This window comes from Merops nubicus, unplaced genomic scaffold, assembly GCF_000691845.1.
Source record: "Merops nubicus isolate BGI_N331 unplaced genomic scaffold, ASM69184v1 scaffold20884, whole genome shotgun sequence".
In the NCBI taxonomy this organism is placed as follows: Eukaryota; Metazoa; Chordata; class Aves; order Coraciiformes; family Meropidae; genus Merops; species Merops nubicus.
In genome coordinates, this window is record NW_008603839.1 from 295 (window position 1) to 18159 (window position 17865).

Sequence of the window (17865 nt, forward strand, 5' to 3'; positions counted from 1 at the left end):
TCATCAGACTGGAATGAGGCTGGCTCACCCAGGAGTTCCAGGTACCAGCCAGCATCTGCCCCACTTCTGTAGAGAGAATTACCCAGTGTGTTTCTCAGACCACTTGAGAAGTGCCAGGCACACAAATGTTTGCACTAGGCAAATTTAATTACACTAGAGAGAGTTTTGGCAACACAATAAAGGGGAATAAAGTTAGCCCAGCAGCTTTAGCAGAATACCTAAGTGTTGAGGAGGTGATATTGTTGCTTTACTATCAGTACAGGAACATCTCTGCCTCTGCTGCATCACTGGAGAGTGAACACAGAACTTGCTTGTTGCAAGCCCAAGGTGCTTGAAAGCACAGAAATATCCAAAATGCCATGTACCATCATCCTGAGAAAATACCTTATAGATATAGATGCTTCTCTCCTAGCTGTGTGTCACTGCAAGGAAATTTGCACCTTGGGTATGTTTGGCAATTTAATTGTTAAGAGTTGCCCAACTGTCTGTGATTTGACTGATTGCTAAGATATGTTTTTAAAGTTCTGTGTGTTCTTTAGCACTTTGATGTTGAAAGCCCATCCAACCTAATTGCCTTTTCTCCCCCCCTTCCCTCCTGTCTTTCAGCAAACGAGGATTCAGTGTCCGGTCCTTTGGAACAGGGACTCACGTGAAGCTGCCAGGACCAGCCCCGGACAAGCCGAATGTTTATGATTTCAAAACAACATATGATCAGATGTACAATGATCTGCTTAGGAAAGACAAAGAACTGTATCCCTGTGGCATGGCCTTAAAAAATCCAATATGATTCATCCTTGAAAGGTGTAATTCATTCTTTGGCATTATGCATTAGGGATCTAGAGCTGCTTGACTGGCGAACTTAAAATGTTTTAAGTTTATAGAAGGTTTATTTTTTTACAGTGGGCCTCTAATGCTCCCTTGTAAATTGCTATTGAGTTACAATGCACGCATTCAGAATGCTCATTTGTAGGGGGTTAACATGTTTAGCTCTTGAATGAAAGCACATTAATGCTGTCACAGATTGTCCATTGCCTGCACTGCACTGTGGATCCTGTTCTCTCAGTGCAAAGACTGTCCTGACAATGGATGTGCGAAGAGCGGCCACCTCGACACTAATGTTGTATTTAGCTCAGACACACTGCCAGGTAAGGCTTACAGTATACTTTCTGTGGGAGAGAGGATCCCTTCCATTAAAGAGCTCACCCTTCTCACTGAGATATGTGATTTGATCTGTGCACCAAAAAAAAATCCTATAGTATACTATAAAGAATGGACATAGGAGAGCCCAGTGACATTGAACCCTGGAGAGCAGAGGGGATCAAGGTTATGCACACTACTGAAAACCATGACCAGTGTCAAACCCCATGTTTTTGAGGACATCTATATCTAAAGCTGATTTTTTCATTTGTTTTTAAGGAAACCCACAAATTGGGGTACTCATTCTAGATGTTATTTTTGCAACAAGATATCTCTTTCATATTTAGCATTAAGAAAAAAACCCAACCCTGTAACATAATATTCAGTATATGCTGAATTTCTACTTAAGAGATAGAGGACTCTTTAGAGTGAAGTATCCCAGAAATGAATCCTAGTAATCTAATAGAGCAATCTTTGCACTTTTTAGTGGTATAAGTTTTTTTGGGTCTTTTTCCCATAAAATTTTGGGTGTGGCCATCTGAAGATCCAACAGGAATATTAACATGGTTTAAATGTCTTAATTTTATTCAGCCCAATATTCATGCATATTTTTTAAAATATTGGGTGAGACTAGACAGGTTGTCAGAGACTAGAACACTTGAAACATTGCAGAAACTAGCTGAAGTTCTTACCCCAACTTTTTGAAAGCTATCTCTGTAGTTGTTTGGTAGCACAGTTTGTACTATGGCTTACCTACACAAAAATTCTTTGCTGTATTTGCTGTCCAGAAATAGTAAATTTGAGCTCCTGACACCCGAAGAGTGGTGGCTTCTTTTGCACTGGGCAAAGAAAGACTTCTGTTAAGGAGGGCTGGGCTGTTTGATTAACCCTGCACAGCACAGTGAGAACTCATTCCACACTGGAGTACCTTTCTGCATGGTGTTCCACACAAGTGGCATCCCTTGCAGGGGTGTTGATTTCCTAATATCTAATTACAGTTCTTTTTTAAAAAAAAAAAAGTTCAAAATGTTTAATCTTAATGCATCATGTGATGCACTGGGGTGTTTTTTTTAATCCCTCTGCCTGTAGAGAAAAGGAAGCTTGTGAACCCATCTGAAGGTATGCCATATCTTGATTAAAAAGATTGCTTCAGAAGAAAAGTATTCGAATTGAGCAATAATTTCAACAAGCACCAAGGACTTGGGATTTCCTTGTTGCATTCTTCATTGCTGCTGTACTGAACACAGCAGCCCTTCAATAGAGCCAGTCTAGTCCCACCCCCTTACTCAGCATAGTCTGGAGTCACCATTTTGGTTCTGCTCCATGCTGGAGATGGTTGCTGTGTTCCCCAGATGCATTTGCAGTGTTACAGTTAAGCCTTTTTTGAGAAAAGAAAGCAAGTTTAAACAATAGCCATTGCAGGGCCAATAGGGTGAGAACAATTGCCTCTCCATCCTTCATTTCTGCTTCTGTTAATATCAGCTAAGCTTCTCAGGGTGAAGACTGTCAGTGGAAAAAGCAACAACTCCATTTCCAGAAATTAATTTTGAGGGTAAAGCCACACCTACACCCATCAGATTTCTGGAGTAGTGTTCTGAGAACCAGTGTCATGTGGGCACTCAGTTTTTTTGGGTGAGCATTACTTCAGAGGTGATGGGCCTGCAAACATCTGCTGAAGGGTGGGAGGGCCTGCCCTTCTGGTGGGCTCTTGGTGCACTTGATACAAGGAAACAAAAGAAGGTGTGGTTCTTCATATGACTTATGTGCTTATTCTGTTCCCCAGCCTTGCTTTCATCAGCTAAGCTGAGATAACTGTCATCTGTAGCCTTTCTGTGTGGCTTGAAATAGTGTCTGTTCCTGACAGCTGTCTGCTTGTTCCATGTTCCAGAGGTGGGACACATGAAGTTCGAATGCTCAGCATTCACCTGGGAGTGATGTACTTCCTCCAGTTTGGTGTGCCCACCACAGTCCAAAGGGTTATGGGTGCTAGGTACTCTCTGAAATTGGGGCTGTAAGGGACACAGGATGTTCTCTGACCTGCTAAGTTAATGACCCCTGTTTCAGAAAGCAGTAGCCCTAAACAGAAATGAGCTTCTGCAGCAGCTCAGGCATCAATCAGAGCAAGGCTGAAAATGTGTTAGAGGGAAAAGGTCCTTGAAATTCTCTTTTTCCCTTGTGGAAAGGGGAAAGAACTATCAAAACCCCACTCTGAAGAGACTAAAAGCACCTTCATTACAGTTAATTAGTGAAATCCAGAGCACAAGCTCACATACCTTGAAGGCATATGTTGGATTTCAGCAGCACAGGGATAAGGGATTAGTGAGTGGGGTGTACAGGTCCAGGCGAGTGGGTGGTTACAGTACATGTGAAATGGAAATACTTCAAAGCCTTTTCAGATGTGCTAGTTAAACCTTACAGTTAAAATAAGTATCCACATCTACATGGCATTTTTAGAATATAAATTTCCTGAGTCACAGGATCCCAGCCTGGTGGGGTTGGAAGGGACCTCTGGAGATCATCTTGTCCAAGCCCCCTGCTCCAGCAGGGTCCCCTGCAGTGGGGTGAGCAGGGTGGTGTCCAGGCAGGTTTGGAATCTCCCCAGAGCAGGAGACTCCACAGCCTCTCTGGGCAGCTGCTCCAGGCTCGGGCACCATCAACCAAAGAAGTTTGTGTGTTGGTTTTTTTTGTCTTTATGTTCACATGGAACCTTCCAGGTCTGAGTTTGTGCCTGTTGTCCCATGTCCTGCTGCTGGGCACCACTGACAAGTCTGGCCCCATCCTTATGACCTCCACCCTTTAGCTATTGATCAGGGTTGATCAGGTCCCCTCTGTCTTCTCCAGGCTTTCAGCCTCTCAGCCTTTCCTGCTCAGAGAGGGACTCCTGTCCCTCAGCATCTTCACAGCCCCCACTGGACTCTCAGTAGTGATAATCTAGGTGGTTGGGATCTAGGTTTTTTTTTCTCTGTGAGCCCCATTTTTAAGCTGGGTGTCAGTGTGGTACTTTTTGTGCTACTGCTGATTTGTGGTGGTTGTGGGTGTGTTTTTTTAATAGTATCCTTTGCATTCAGACAAGTGGGACCAGTTTCCTCTGCCATACACAGATCCCTTTGCTGGTAGACATTTGCAGCATTATGGTCTCCCCTTAGCTGATGCTTATCCCTGGTTTATCCCCCAGTCTTCCATCTGCCTAAGAAGATGTGCTGTATAAACTGGTAAGATGCATTGTGGTAGAACATCAGGGGAGGAAAATGTGGCTTTGGAGCAAGCATAGGTTTTAGGGAAGACTGTATAATAGTTCCAGAACTGAAGGAAGGAAAAAACCTGAAGTAGGTTCTGTCATGAGGAAGATCTTCACAGGTTCTAGAAAACAACTGAAATCTTTATTTCCCTGCAGAAGATGAAGGCAAACAGAAAGATATTGTTGAGCTAAATTGGCTCCACTGTAGAGCTGTGTATTTTAGGGAGGGACTGTATAATAGTTCCAGAATTGAAGGAAGGAAAAAACCTGAAGTAGGCTCTGTCAGGAAGATCCTCACAGGGTCTAGAAAACAACTGAAATCTTTATTTCCCTGCAGAAGATGAAGGCAAACAGAAAGATATTGTTGAGCTAAATTGGCTCCACTGTAGAAGTGTGTAGGAGAGAGATGCTGTGCCTTTCTCCAGGCTGTGGAGACCCCATCTCCTGTGCTGAGGAAGAGGAATACACACAGAGAGGATCAGGACTAGCTGAGAAGAGGAAGCAGTGAGGCTACGCTGAGGAATAATTTTTCTGTCTTTGTGGGGTGATGATGGGGGAGGATCCTTTAGTGCTGAAATCTTGGACATCACTGCAGTTAGGCTTTTCTTGCAGAAAACCTGTTTCCTCTCTTGCAGTCAAGCTTAGCTTCATGGGACAGAGCAAGTTCAGTAGTAATAGTGATTTCTTCCAGAAGGTTTCCTCTGAACCCCCTTAACACTAGTACTGGAAGAAAGAAATTGTTCCTTGTGCAATGTCTCTCAACTGTAGTGGAAAGCTGCTTGGCATCAGCCACAGAATTGATGCTTTTGACTTTAGAGTGATCAAGTTATGTTCATGGAAGAAAAACCTTGTAACACTTGGGTGTGGAAGAGCAAGTGAAAATCTGATGCTTCATTGTTTTTATTTAATGATTCTAATCTTAAATACCTCTCAATGCTGCCAAAGGTACAGATCATAGCTATTGAGTGAGCTGTGCCAAGTTTTTCTGGTGATCTAATGATCTACATCTGAGCTGGTTTGTGTCACCCACTTCGTGGAGCATTTTGAGAACTCGCTTCTGTATAGCCTGCCCCACGTCCTGGCAGTGTGGTGTAAGACATCTTACAGCTGCCCACAGAGGAGCAATTTGAAAACTTCTGACAGAGAGGAGTGAAAGATTGTTTGGAAACTTTGGATGCATTTGGAAACGTGATCAATAACCCACATCTTGATAGAAGGAGGATCAGAAAAATGTGAAAGGTAAGAACAACCTGAGTAAGATGGCCATTGCTACCATGTTACACTGGCCATACTCCTTGTACTCTCTGAGTGCACCAGAGTGTGTGCAGGTGTGTGCTTCAAGCATTGGCAGACTTGTTTGGATCACAGTGTTTTGTGAAGGATAGCTTATATCCTTCTATCCTTCTATGTATTTCAAATCTAATTGTTCTGGCACTTGGAATCCAGGTGCTGCATTGACTCAACCCAAGGAAATAGAGCCAGGTTTTAGCAATGGATCTACACAGAAAGAGTTCAGCAGCACAAATGAGAAGTCTAGTGTGGGAATGGCAGGAGAGGTGTGTTGGCTTCTTACCTTCTTTCTCAGTAGAAACAAATTGGCTGACACAATTCTGTTTATAAAATCCCACTCAGTATAGAGGATGCTGCTGGCATGGAATTCTTGTTGGAAGATCTTATTCATGTTGCTGCCAGCATACATGCAAGAAGTGTCTGAAGGGCTTTGTATCCCAGGCAGAGCTCAGCCAGCCTGAGAAATGCATATATGTGAGAGCTCTTCTCAAAAACATTCTGCAGTAGAATAAGTCTCCAAAAAGGGAATCTAATATAAACAGGAATAGGCAGTTAGTTCCTTACCTTTCCCAAAAATGATGCTGCTACTTTATGGAATACTTATTTCTGACTCCTTGCATACCAGGTAGTGGAAGTAGCATTTGCCCAAGGCACACAGTTAGTGTGCAAGTAAGTGTTGCAGAGCTGGCTGTTAATCAGCCTGTGGAGGAACCACATCCCTCTGTTCTTCAGTATCCTGTTGGCAGTGTTGCACTAAGGAGTTTGCTGCACACCTCATCCAGCAAGTCTTGCTCAGCATGCTGCTGTTAAAAAGTGGTCCTGCTGTCTCAGTGAATGTGTTCTCAGGTTTCCCAAATGTGTGAAATGAAATGGCTTAATTGATTTATGTAATGCTTGTGCTTTGCTTTATCTGAGTTACCCTACCCAGCTATAACTCTAGCAGAAAATTACCTTTGTTTTACAGTACAAAGCAATGGCACCAACAGAAACCAATTTGAAAATAGCTGTTGCAGCCTCTGCCTCTCGGAGGTGTTAGACAATGACTGATGTTTTCCTCACAGGCCTCTTTCCACACAGCCACCTCAGAGTACTTCCTCCTGCCCAGTCCTACATTTGCTGCTTACGTTCTGAAATCTAGTGCTTGTTTCTAAGCCTGAGAAGAGCACCCAAAAGTAAAGTGTGATACTTGTGAATCCTCTTAGGAGTCTTGCTTGCCCATCTCCTGGTAATGTGTGTGTTCCTTTGCTACACATCTGTGTCACATACTGGACTTACCAGGACTTTGAGCTGTCTTGCCAAGCAACCTGGATGCTGTAGATTCCAGCAGCTGAAGTGAAACTTCTCTTGAAGCACACACTTGGATGAAGTGCAGAGTCAGCTGCTCAGTGGCAGCATCAAACATGCCATGTCAATATCTTGTCTTGTCTCTGGTTCCCTTCTCTTTCTGGTAGTCCCTTCAGTGTATCTGTGATCTCCCCTCTCCAGCTCTTTGGCAGTGGGCTTTGCCATTGCTCCTGTTCTTTTCCCCTCTGACAGCCTGTATCTATCCTGTTTCATCCCCAAATATAGTTTCAGCTGTTCAGCACCAACAAGTCATTGTTTGGCACTTGAGCTCTAGGCTTAACTAAAGATTTTTTTTATCTTCTGTCAGTGTTGGGGGGTATCTAGCCCTCAGCTTTAGGGCTCCACCAGAGTGGAGGAAACGAGCATGACTGGTGTGCTGCCTTGTTTGGACCAACTGCAAGTGTGCTCAGTTGGATTTTTATCTGTGCAGCTTCTAGCCTAGAATTACTACATGGTTGTCCTTAGCAATGAAAAACAAGTGACACCTCAATTCTTCACCAGTCATCAATGCAGCCACAAATGTTATCAGACATGGTATTTCACCCAAATTAGTATTTCTGTGCTATTCTGGGATGGCATATTCTCAGTGTCAGGACTAGAAATTACACAGTGCCACAAAAGACTTAGGAACAAACTGGTTTGTACTAAAACCACACAATTTCAGTTCCAAAATTAAAGACAATTTGTACTCTGCATGTGGAACGTAGGCAGTTCTTGTAGTTGAAATCACAGTCGCTTGGAAAGTAGAAGTCCAAATTTCTTCTTAAGGTATGAAGAATGCACCTAGGCCATTTACTTTCAGAAGTAATGATTGCCACCACTAGAATGCAGCTCTGCAAGCAACAGCAGTAAGGAATGAAAACAAAGAAGCCTTTGTCTTAAAATGCAGCATCATGTGCTGAATCATGTTCGTGTAAAGTGGGTGTGAAACCACAAGTTTTCTGGCTTGCATTTCTTATGTGGTGCTTTTCATCCAGGTGGTTATATATATTCAGCAAGCTCTGAAATATACTTTCTTTATAAATATGCAACTTGGATGGCCTAAGGTGACAGTCACTCTTCTCTATCCATTCCTGAATGCCAAGCTGTGAGGTTGAACTGCTGTTGGGATCTCCCTGCTGAATTCACAGAGCATTCTGATTACAGCTGGAATCTGAGCTCTGCAAAACATTCAGTGGCAAACAGAACTCCTCTGGCTGTCTCCAACCCTGATTTTAGTCCCTATCATTCTCCTGAATTCCTCATTCATCAAGAAATCGTTCAGGATTTTGCTTTCTTGTTGAGGTGGTAGGTGGAAGCCCCATCATCCTAGTTACTTGGAGGGGAAAAAAAAAATCACCATTCACTAGATTTATTCTCAGTGATGTTAACAGCTATTCTTGAAAAAAAAAACTGCTGCTCTGGGAAAAGAGCCAGTGATCTTGTACTCTGCCAGGTTGGAGTGTCTGCTGTTGTGCAGTGTACCTCTCAACCTGTAACTCTCTGATCTTGGGACTTATCAAAGCCTCCTGTTTTTCTTTTGCTATTCTGTTGTCAACCTCAAGTACAGGTTCTCTCAACATAATCCATAATAATTTCTGTGCAGACAGCTGCTTTCTGTACCTGTATCTTGCAATATCCTTTGTGCCCTAACAAGGGTATCTGTTTTTATTTAATGCAAATAAAACTTGGCCTGTTTTTATTTTGCTATTCTGTTGCTTTTTGTCAACCTCAAGTACAGGTTCTCTCAACATAATCCATAATAATTTCTGTGCAGACAGCTGCTTTCTGTACCTGTATCTTGCAATATCCTTTGTGCCCTAACAAGGGTATCTGTTTTTATTTAATGCAAATAAAACTTGGTTTTCTTACATAACTTTCTATAAGTTTCTTTGATAAAAATGCTCAAGTTGCAGCCAGTATGCTCCTGTAGTCTTCTGTTTCTGAGCTTGCTTTTTTCTTGTTCTCCTCTTGCACTTCTACCTGAGGAGTGTGTGCACCATAAAACCTTGAGGTCTACAAGTGGCAGAAGGTCTAAGGCTGGGTTAGGTGTGATGTGTAGGTAGCATTTCATACGGAGGGGAGAGGGGCAGAATTCTTGTCAGTGGAGAGTCAAACCTGATGCATTTGGCTGCTGTTTGAGTGCAGGTGATGTAGTGCTCTGTCAGGTGCTGGCAGCCCTCTCCAGTAGTGATGTGTTGGGGGAACTGGTCTCAGTGTGGAGTTCTGTAGGAAATGTGCCATATTCTATCCAGGAGTTATTAAAAACATGTTACTGCCTATCCCTGCAGAGAAACTCCATGTCACCTTCCTCCTAGATCCTGCTCTTTGAAGACAAGCCCTGTGCTCCTCTCATTCTTCACAGACAGGTTTGCAAGTTGTTCTAAAGACCATCTTTAGTTTCCTAAAAAGTTGGCTTCTGAAATAGAACTTGGAACAACTGCTGTTCTCAAATATGGCTAAAGAGAGGAATGAGTGTGTTGTTAACAGGCATAAATGGGGATATAGTGCTAACATGTGAGTCATTAAAAAAATTAATTACAACATGAGTGATTTTCATATAACTATATAAGCATGTTCACTACAACTCTAACAGTTACAAAAATACAGACCAAACCCTGGAAAACCAAATTAGGAAGGAGTGTAAATATGCAAGGGCATGTGCTTGAGGGTGTTTTTTCTGTTTTCATAGTACCTGAATGGAATACCATGTAGCATCTATAGAAGTTTTTGTTGTTCTAAGTCTGCCTGTCACTTTTTTAACATCTTTTACCCAAATCATCTCTGAGAGAGAGAATCATCATACAGTGCTCTGGGGCTGACTGGTGTTGAAAAAGCTACATGCATTTTATTTCCCCTCTAGACTTTCTTTTCTTAAATTTCCAGTAGTAGTTGTCACAAAATTATAGCCAGAAATACCTTTCATGTTTGTAAGGATCCAATTTCCAAACAAAACCAGCAATCCACATTTTATTAAATTCCATAGTCTGGTAACCACCAACTCTTCACCACTCTATTCAGCTGCACAGGAGACTATCAGCAGAAGAGGAAGCTGGCCCTTTGTGAAAGCAGAGCAATTGCTGCAGTTAGCTCTCAATAGGGGAGTGATGTACACAGATATTGAAAAATAGTATTTGGGGGTAGGGATTTTTTTTTTTTTAGCCTCATTGTAGGTTGTGAGACAGTGCAGGTCTGGGGAGATGAGAGCAAGAAGTTAATCAATGTGTGAAGGTAATTATGTGAACATATTGAACAAGAAAACCCTTCTGCTTCTCAGGATTAGCTGTGTTATTCTGTCATTGTTCTCCCATATCCCAGTTTCACTTTAACAAAAGCTCCTGTCCACAGTTTCTACCAAGACTTACTCATGTTTTGCAACGTGGGCCTACTCAGCAGTTCTTGCAGTGCAGATGGGTGAAACCAGCAGGTAGACTTCTAGTTCTGTAAAACCCCTGAACATTACTAGTGTTTGGGGAGAATAGTTTGAGGTGTCTTTAACTGAAATGGCTTTCAGTAGAGACTTGTGGGGAGGACTTGACCAGCTCAGAAACATGCTGGTATTTTAGGACATTTCAATGGCCTGGGAACCCAGGGGGAAATGCATTTAGAGAGGGAATGGTGGATCCTTGGGATTTTCTTTGTTCTTGTTGCACTGAGTGACTCCTATGTCCATCCTTTTGTCACATAATATTGGCCAGAGGTTTTGAAGTGCCCAACTCAAAGCAAACGCCCGTGTGAAAGGACATCTGCAGAAGCAAACACTGAACGTGAGGGAGAAGAGTCCAGCAGTGTTGCTTGCTGATGTTCAGTAGGCAGAGTCTGCTTGTCCTTGCTTTGCCAGAGGTGGCTGGGAACAAAAGCAGGCTGGTCAGCATGTGGTCTGTGCTGAAGAAGGGCAGAGGCTGTGCTGCCGTGGCTCTGTGCATCTGCAGGTAGCTCACCACTCACGGCTGCTCTGGGTCCTGTCAGTGAACACGTTCCTGACCAGCCCATCAGAGGGTGAAGGATGGTCAGCCACGTGTACAGAGACCTGTCGAGTGGGTGGCAAAAATGGGAATGTTAAATTTGGGTAGCAGAAACTATGACAGCTTTAGGGATTTAATCTAAACACACACACATACCCCTCGTTATTCTTTTTAAATACATGTATATCTTCATCAGTGCATTGTTACAGGGTGTACTGAAGTGAATGGAGGGAATGCACAGTCAGTAACACTAGAAGTAGCTGGGTAGAGCTGTCTCCACAAGAATGAGCAACAATGCTGTGTCTGTTGGAAAAACTCACCTGGTGTTGCAACATCTCCTTTTTATACCAAGTCTTCCCATTACCGAGTTGTCATGCATAAACTTCATTATACTGTGGATCTGTTTAGCATAGTTACTCCAATAAAGGTGATATCTGAATTGGACTCCCTGGAAAAATGTGATGGATTTACTATACCTGTAGTTTGCCATAGGTGGAGGCCTCTTAGATTTCTGAGCATGGCAGTGTTGAGATGGCTGCTGTGGCCAGGCTACACTGAAAGCCAGTGCTGAAAGCTCTGAGTACCTTCTGGAGAAGTGGCTGCTGAAGGGAAAGGGCAGAGATGCATAGGACAGGGAGCAGAGATGCATAGGACAGGGAGCACAGAGTTGAAATCTGTTGGAGGGAAAGCAGAGCCTGACTTACATCTGGCAGTGTAGTGGAAACCAGTAATAAGTTGTCATGTCTTTGCATTCACCTGAGCTCATGAAGAGAAAGAAGCTGGGTTGTGTTGAAACAATCCTGCAGATGACATCCCCCTGCTTGCTGAAAGGATGGTGTGCTGGGGTTTTTTTTTTCAGGTGGAAAAATTTCAGACAGCCAAATATGAAAGTGTCATGAATGTTAACTGCTGATTTCAGCCTCCTTTTATAGGCAGATGGACCCACGGAAAAAAAATAGCTGTAAGTTGGCAGCAGAAAGCTCGACTGTGAAGCAGAAAGCTTGACTGTGTGGGATTTTGAATATGCGTAATTCTGTCTCCAGGCTCAGTCAGGAAAGCTAGAGGACAGATGCCTGCAACATTTTATCCTAGAAAGGAGAAAAAAAAGAACCCCAAAAAGTGTGTGGGACGTTGTGGATTTTTTTTCTGTGAACAGCATGATGTCGAAATGAGCCCAGAAAGGGCTCACCTTCAAACTGAGCAAAGCCAGGCACCAGAGGTTTGTCTTGAAAGTGGCTGTGCCAGTCCTTGTCATGCTTTGCAACTAACCAGAGGTCTGGAATGGCTGCAGCAAAGTGGATTTTTTTTCCAAGCATGACAAACCCAAGGAGGGCTCACAGGGGTGCTGGTCTACAAGAGCTGCTTTGTAGCTTTGGGCTATAAAGGACTGTTCTTTAATTATACAGGGAGGAATATTTAGGGAAGGAAGAGTAGTAAAAGGCTGAGGGGTGACCTACAGAAAAGAAATGCAGTAGAAGTCAGTTGACAACATATATTTGTGATAAACAAAGTACATCCAGTCTGTGATTCAAAAGACATTTTCTAAAGCAGTTAAAGTGCAATGATGCAGACACTTAAGAAAACTGAACATATTTTCCATATAAACTAGACTCTTCCAGGCAGAAAGATGGGCTTAATTTTTCACATAGTTTAAATCCTTGAAAGACTTCAAGCTTTGGAGGTGGCTTGTTTGAGATCTGTTCAAGAACACTTTGAAGCACCAAGATTATATTGGGCTACCCAGGGCAGGAGAACTCGAGATAGCAGAGGGCAACTCCAAAAAGGTAGAGAGAAAGTTGCTGGTCTTTTGTTACAGGAGATTAGGACTGTTCCCTGAAAATAATTAAGGTCCCTGCTAGGTATGTATGTGACCTTCTCGACAAGGAAATAAACCAAAGCAGCTTCTTAGATACTTGCTACTAATGATGGAGTGTTTTTTTGCTTGGAATCCTTCTGTTATCCCAAGAAATTATAGACTGTTACCCTGACTGCTTTTTTAATTTAAAAATATGCACTTAGATGTTTAAAAATAGCAAGGAGGAGATGCAGCAGTTTCCAGGCTTGCTTAATTCAAACCTTCCCTGGTATTCCTAATTTGCCCATAAAACTTCACCTTCAGAGGGAGTGAGCTGTAGCCAAATGAGCAGATCTGTGTGACAGTCAACCCTGGTGTGCTCCTAATGAAGCTGCATGTCCAGAAGGCTGAGGAGACAGTGGGATGAGTGAGTGCTGCCTGAAAGGGGGATACAGGGCGTGCACTTGGGCCTCCAGGTGACAGCACCAGCATCAGTACAGCCACCAGTGAGCCTAACAGATTCCTTCCACACAGCAGCTGAAGTTCTGACAGGCATCACGTCAGTGTTCCTCTTCATTCCCATGTACATATCTTGGGATCTCTTTAAGGGATTGTAGTTCTGTGATTTATTTGACTTTCTCTGGAAGGTCAGTGGCATAAGCCTGAGGCCTGGGCAGGACTTCAGACAGATGTGTGATGGACACTGCAACACCATGGAATTGACTTTCAAGAGAGAGGCCCCTGGAGTGAGGGGCAGTGACTTCAGGGAATGCAGGACATTCTGCTCACCTAAACTGCTAAGTATGAGGGTTCTAAGCATTATGGATATAAATATAGTTGCCCAAGAAAAGTTGTCCTTCTGAGGAGCTCAGCTCTTAGGAGGGCTTTTTAAAACTCTCTACTGTTGTACTAATCACACTGACAGGTCTCTGAAAACCAGAAGCTGAATAAATTACCTTAATTGGGGTCATGCTGCCACCTCAGGAATCTATTTAGTGGTCACTGAGCTTTATATTTGCAAACAGAATCGTATTTTAATGATACAGTAATGATTGTACTGGTCATTTGCTCAAAAATATGACTTTTCTTAAAGCAACGGTACTTAACTCAAGCAATTTCAGATACACACAGAATGGAATTTTACACATGTTGGACAGAAATAAGAGAATCAAGCCACGGCCAGAAAGATTCCAGAACTGCAAAGATGTTTTTGATTTGATCCTAACGTGTGAAGAAAGAGTCTATGATCAAGTAGTAGAAGGTAAGGACCTTGAACTGATAAACCAAGTTCATTTTGAGTGTGTTTTTCCCTTCTCCTCCCTGAAATACTTCACAAATCTGGAAACAATCTGTCTGCTGCTGGAGCACCAGCAGGGATGGGAGCTCACAGTCCATTGACCAGGGGCTTTATGTGCCAGAGAAGTGATGGCTGAAGACTTATTTCTAAAAGATGCTGGTGTTGGCAGCTACACAGAATGTATATGTAGAGCAATTTTAAGGACTGCCATAAGTAAATAGTGAGCTCTTGGAGAAGTTCAAATACATGTTGGGTTTCAAAACACTTGTGGCTTTAGAAAACCAGCAAGCTCCCTGAACTACTTCACAAATCTGGAAACAATCTATGTCTGCTGCTGGAGCACCAGCAGGGGTGGGAGCTCACAGTCCATTGACAGGGACTTTATGTGCCAGAGAAGTGATGGCTGAAGACTTATTTCTAAAAGATGCTGGTGTTGGCAGCTACACAGAATGTATATGTAGAGCAATTTTAAGGACTGCCATAAGTAAATAGTGAGCTCTTGGAGAAGTTCAAATACATGTTGGGTTTCAAAACACTTGTGGCTTTAGAAAACCAGCAAGTTGTATGTGAGGAGCATTTTTTTTCACCATGGGTTGATGGAGAAACAAAGTCCAAGTTCTCTTCCTTCTGCAACTTCCCTTCTCTGTGGAAGACTTCCTGTGACCTCTGGAGCAGTTTATCCACAAGATACCTCCTGTACAGGTGGAGAAACTGTTCTTGAGTGCAGCCAACACTCTGCAAACATGCTGTGGCTTTGCCCTTAACAGAGCCAAAGTGAGAGATGCCAGAGGAATCTCAGCTGGGGGTTGGACTCAGTTAGCTGCTGGGCTGAGGACCCTGCCTCACTCAGGAGGTGCTGGATGAAGCCTCACGTGAGGTTTAAGGGGTTTCCAGCCAACTGAATTAGTACCACACACATGGTTTAAAAGGCTGTTGCCTTGTGTTTCACTCCCCAGTGGGCATGTCCCAGGCAATACAGAGCATGATACATTTGGGCTTCTGGAAGCTGAGCAATTAGTGTTCTGAATGTTTAAGGGAAGTGTTTGAAATATGTTAGTGAGTTCTGAGAGCAAGTGCCCTGGTTCCTGAATGGGCCTTCAGTAAGTTCAGCATGTCTCACATAGAAAGCACCTTTCCCTCTAACATTTTAGGTGAGTATCCTGAGGAAGGAAGGTGAAGAGCAACCACCTGCTAACTTCCCAGCTGTGCATCTCTGCCTTCATGGCAATGCCCTTCCTCACTGACCAAGGAGAGGAAGAAGGTTTGGGTGCTACCACATGGCTCTAGGTGTCAAAGCTGAAATTTTAAAATGGGAGGCTGGACAGAGCTGCCAAAGTGAAGTTGCAGAATGGAGTTAGGAGAGAAAAACTTGTAGTATGTAATAAGAGGAGTTAAAGAGGCACAACAATAACACACGGGTGCATTAGTAGGAAGAGGATGTTTTATTCTTCCTCCTTTGCCCCTTGTTAATAAGCAGAACATATTAAAGCTAGAATTTTTTAATGGGACTGTCAGTGCTTCACTGGCAGGAGTTCACCTTGCAATTTAAATTCCAGAGCACTGGATGTAGAGTGCTTTCTTTTTAAAACCAAGCAATTAAAACTCTTTAGGTGAGGAAGTCCAAAAACCTTTGTGACCTTTGAGAATCTCTATCCTGCTCTTTAAAGACTGTCAGAGTGTAGTAAGCAGGGCATATAAAATGTCATAAGACCCTTCCAGAGAACTGAATTCTCTTGTTTCCAAAATCCCATCTGTTTTTGAAGAGGGACTAGTGCTTAAGACAATATTAACTAGTTTTCTAAAAACAGCTTTGGAGAAGGCAGAGCTGGACAGTGCCTGTGTGTTTTTTAAAGTCTTGTGTGTACTCTTGTGTACAATATGATGCCATTCCACCCAAACTTGTGCTGTTACGTGTGTTTTGTTTTCAAATAGATTTAAATTCCAGAGAGCAGGAGACTTGTCAGCCAGTACATGTGATCAATGTGGACATTCAGGATAACCATGAGGAGGCCACCCTGGGTGCTTTCCTTATCTGTGAGCTCTGCCAGTGTGTAAGTAGAGAGGGCTATTTGCCCGAGGGTACCTTGGGCCCAGCTGGCTGCACAGGGGTTGGGGTTTGCTTCCTACACCTTGAAGGTGCTGCATATTACTGAAGTTAAGTAAAATCCATCTCAAGAGACCTGATTCTTCCCAAATTCTTGTGGTTGTTTTTGGAGCTGTTCTGCAAACAGATGAATTATAGCTGAGTTTGGACTCTGTGTGCATCCAAACCAACACATTGCCAGCTTACAGCAGAAGCAGTGTTGCAAAGCTCTGTGTGTAACTGTCACCCAACCTGAGCCCCTGCTCCAAACACTCCTTTGGACAAAACCATTACAAAAGCAGCTGTAATAAGCATGGTTTAAACATCACAGTTGCATTCTGAATTGGGATGCACTTGGAAAAACGTGCTCTGGAGGTGTGCTGCATAGCATCACCCTGCTGTGTGCAGGATGTGGGGCTGAAAAATGGTGCCTTCCATCCCCTGCATCCAGGGGCCCCAGCTCTTCCAGTAGGGCTGAAATGAGCTGCACTCAACCAGTCAGTGTAACAGGGGGATGGAGAAGAGGTCTCTGTCCTTCTACAGTGGGCAAGTTGATGAGTTCCCCCACTCCAGGGGGGCAACAGGCTTTTTTTGACTCCAGCCTGTGTGATCTATTCTGGTCTTGAATCCTTTGCAAATTCAAAAAGCCTAAGAGGGTTCAAGGACTTGACCTTCAGCTGTGTCTTGGGGGTGTGCAGCTGCTCAGTGAGGGTGGGTATTGCCTGATCCACAAAGCACTTGTGCATCTGCATATCCTTCCTCCTCTTAACATCTACTCTGCACCATCTTTATTTGGGACTCTCCATAAACACCTGCTGGCTTCCACACCCCAGGAAGCCAAAAGCATGGAATTGTTACAGTTTGGTAAGCTGCATCATATCCTTGGAGTCTGGCTGCTTAGTGTTTTTTCTCTTCTAGATACAGCACACAGAAGACATGGAAAATGAAATAGATGAGCTGTTACAGGAATTCGAAGAGAAAAGTGGAAGGACTTTTCTTCATACTGTCTGCTTTTATTAAAGCACATCTGTCTCTTGGGCCTTAATACAGATGAGGGAAGCATGTGTTTAAAGTTCTGATCATACTGTATTTTCCTGGAAAATGAGTATTGATTTTTTTTTTTTTTTTTTAAAAAACTCCTTTTCAGTGTCTTTTTGTTTTGTTTCAGGTATTCTGTCACAGGTAGGCAGAGATACTGGTTGGGGTTGTACATATGGGAAGACTAAAAGTATACACAAAGGCCACCTATTTAAAAATGAAAATCAAGTTTTTTTTCTTTAAATCCTACTTTAATTATTACAAGTAGGTTTTTAATTATAAAGAGAATGTTTCTTGAATATAAGTTTATAATGTATTTTTCCAGCTTACAAATTTATTTTATTTCAGTTGTGCTTTTTTTTTTTTCTTATTTTAATGTGACAGAATGGCTGAACTATGTGAGGATACGAATGGAACAATGCAAATGAGTATCTGTATATTATTAGCTATAAAGTTGGAAGCATCCAATAAAAATGAAAACCCTGTAAGTTTGTCTGTGTTCCAAAAGGAAGCTAAGTGGGACTGTTCTCTGTGAGGCAGGACACAGTATCTGCAGTGGCACAAGAATGCTCCTTGACCCAAAGTGTCCTGGAGAGGGCAGTGACAGCAGGAAGACCTCGGCAGGAATGAAAGGCCTGAGCTGTGCCCCACGTTCAGGGGGGGGTCTGTGTTTGGGGGCTCTGTGTTTGGCAGCTCAGA

The 17865-nt window shown here is 43.0% G+C and overlaps 1 protein-coding gene across 1 annotated transcript; it reads left to right on the forward strand.

Moving 5' to 3' along the window:
• Positions 1–606: 606 nt before the first annotated feature.
• SSU72 (SSU72 RNA polymerase II CTD phosphatase homolog (S. cerevisiae)) lies at positions 607–17639 on the forward strand (the record flags this gene model as incomplete). The annotated part of the gene is made up of 4 exons (XM_008938820.1): positions 607–750; positions 13870–14009; positions 15978–16096; positions 17047–17639. Coding segments are annotated over 4 exons (505 nt in total), but the record flags the coding sequence as incomplete, so codon positions are not given.
• Between the last annotated feature and the right edge of the window lie 226 nt (positions 17640–17865).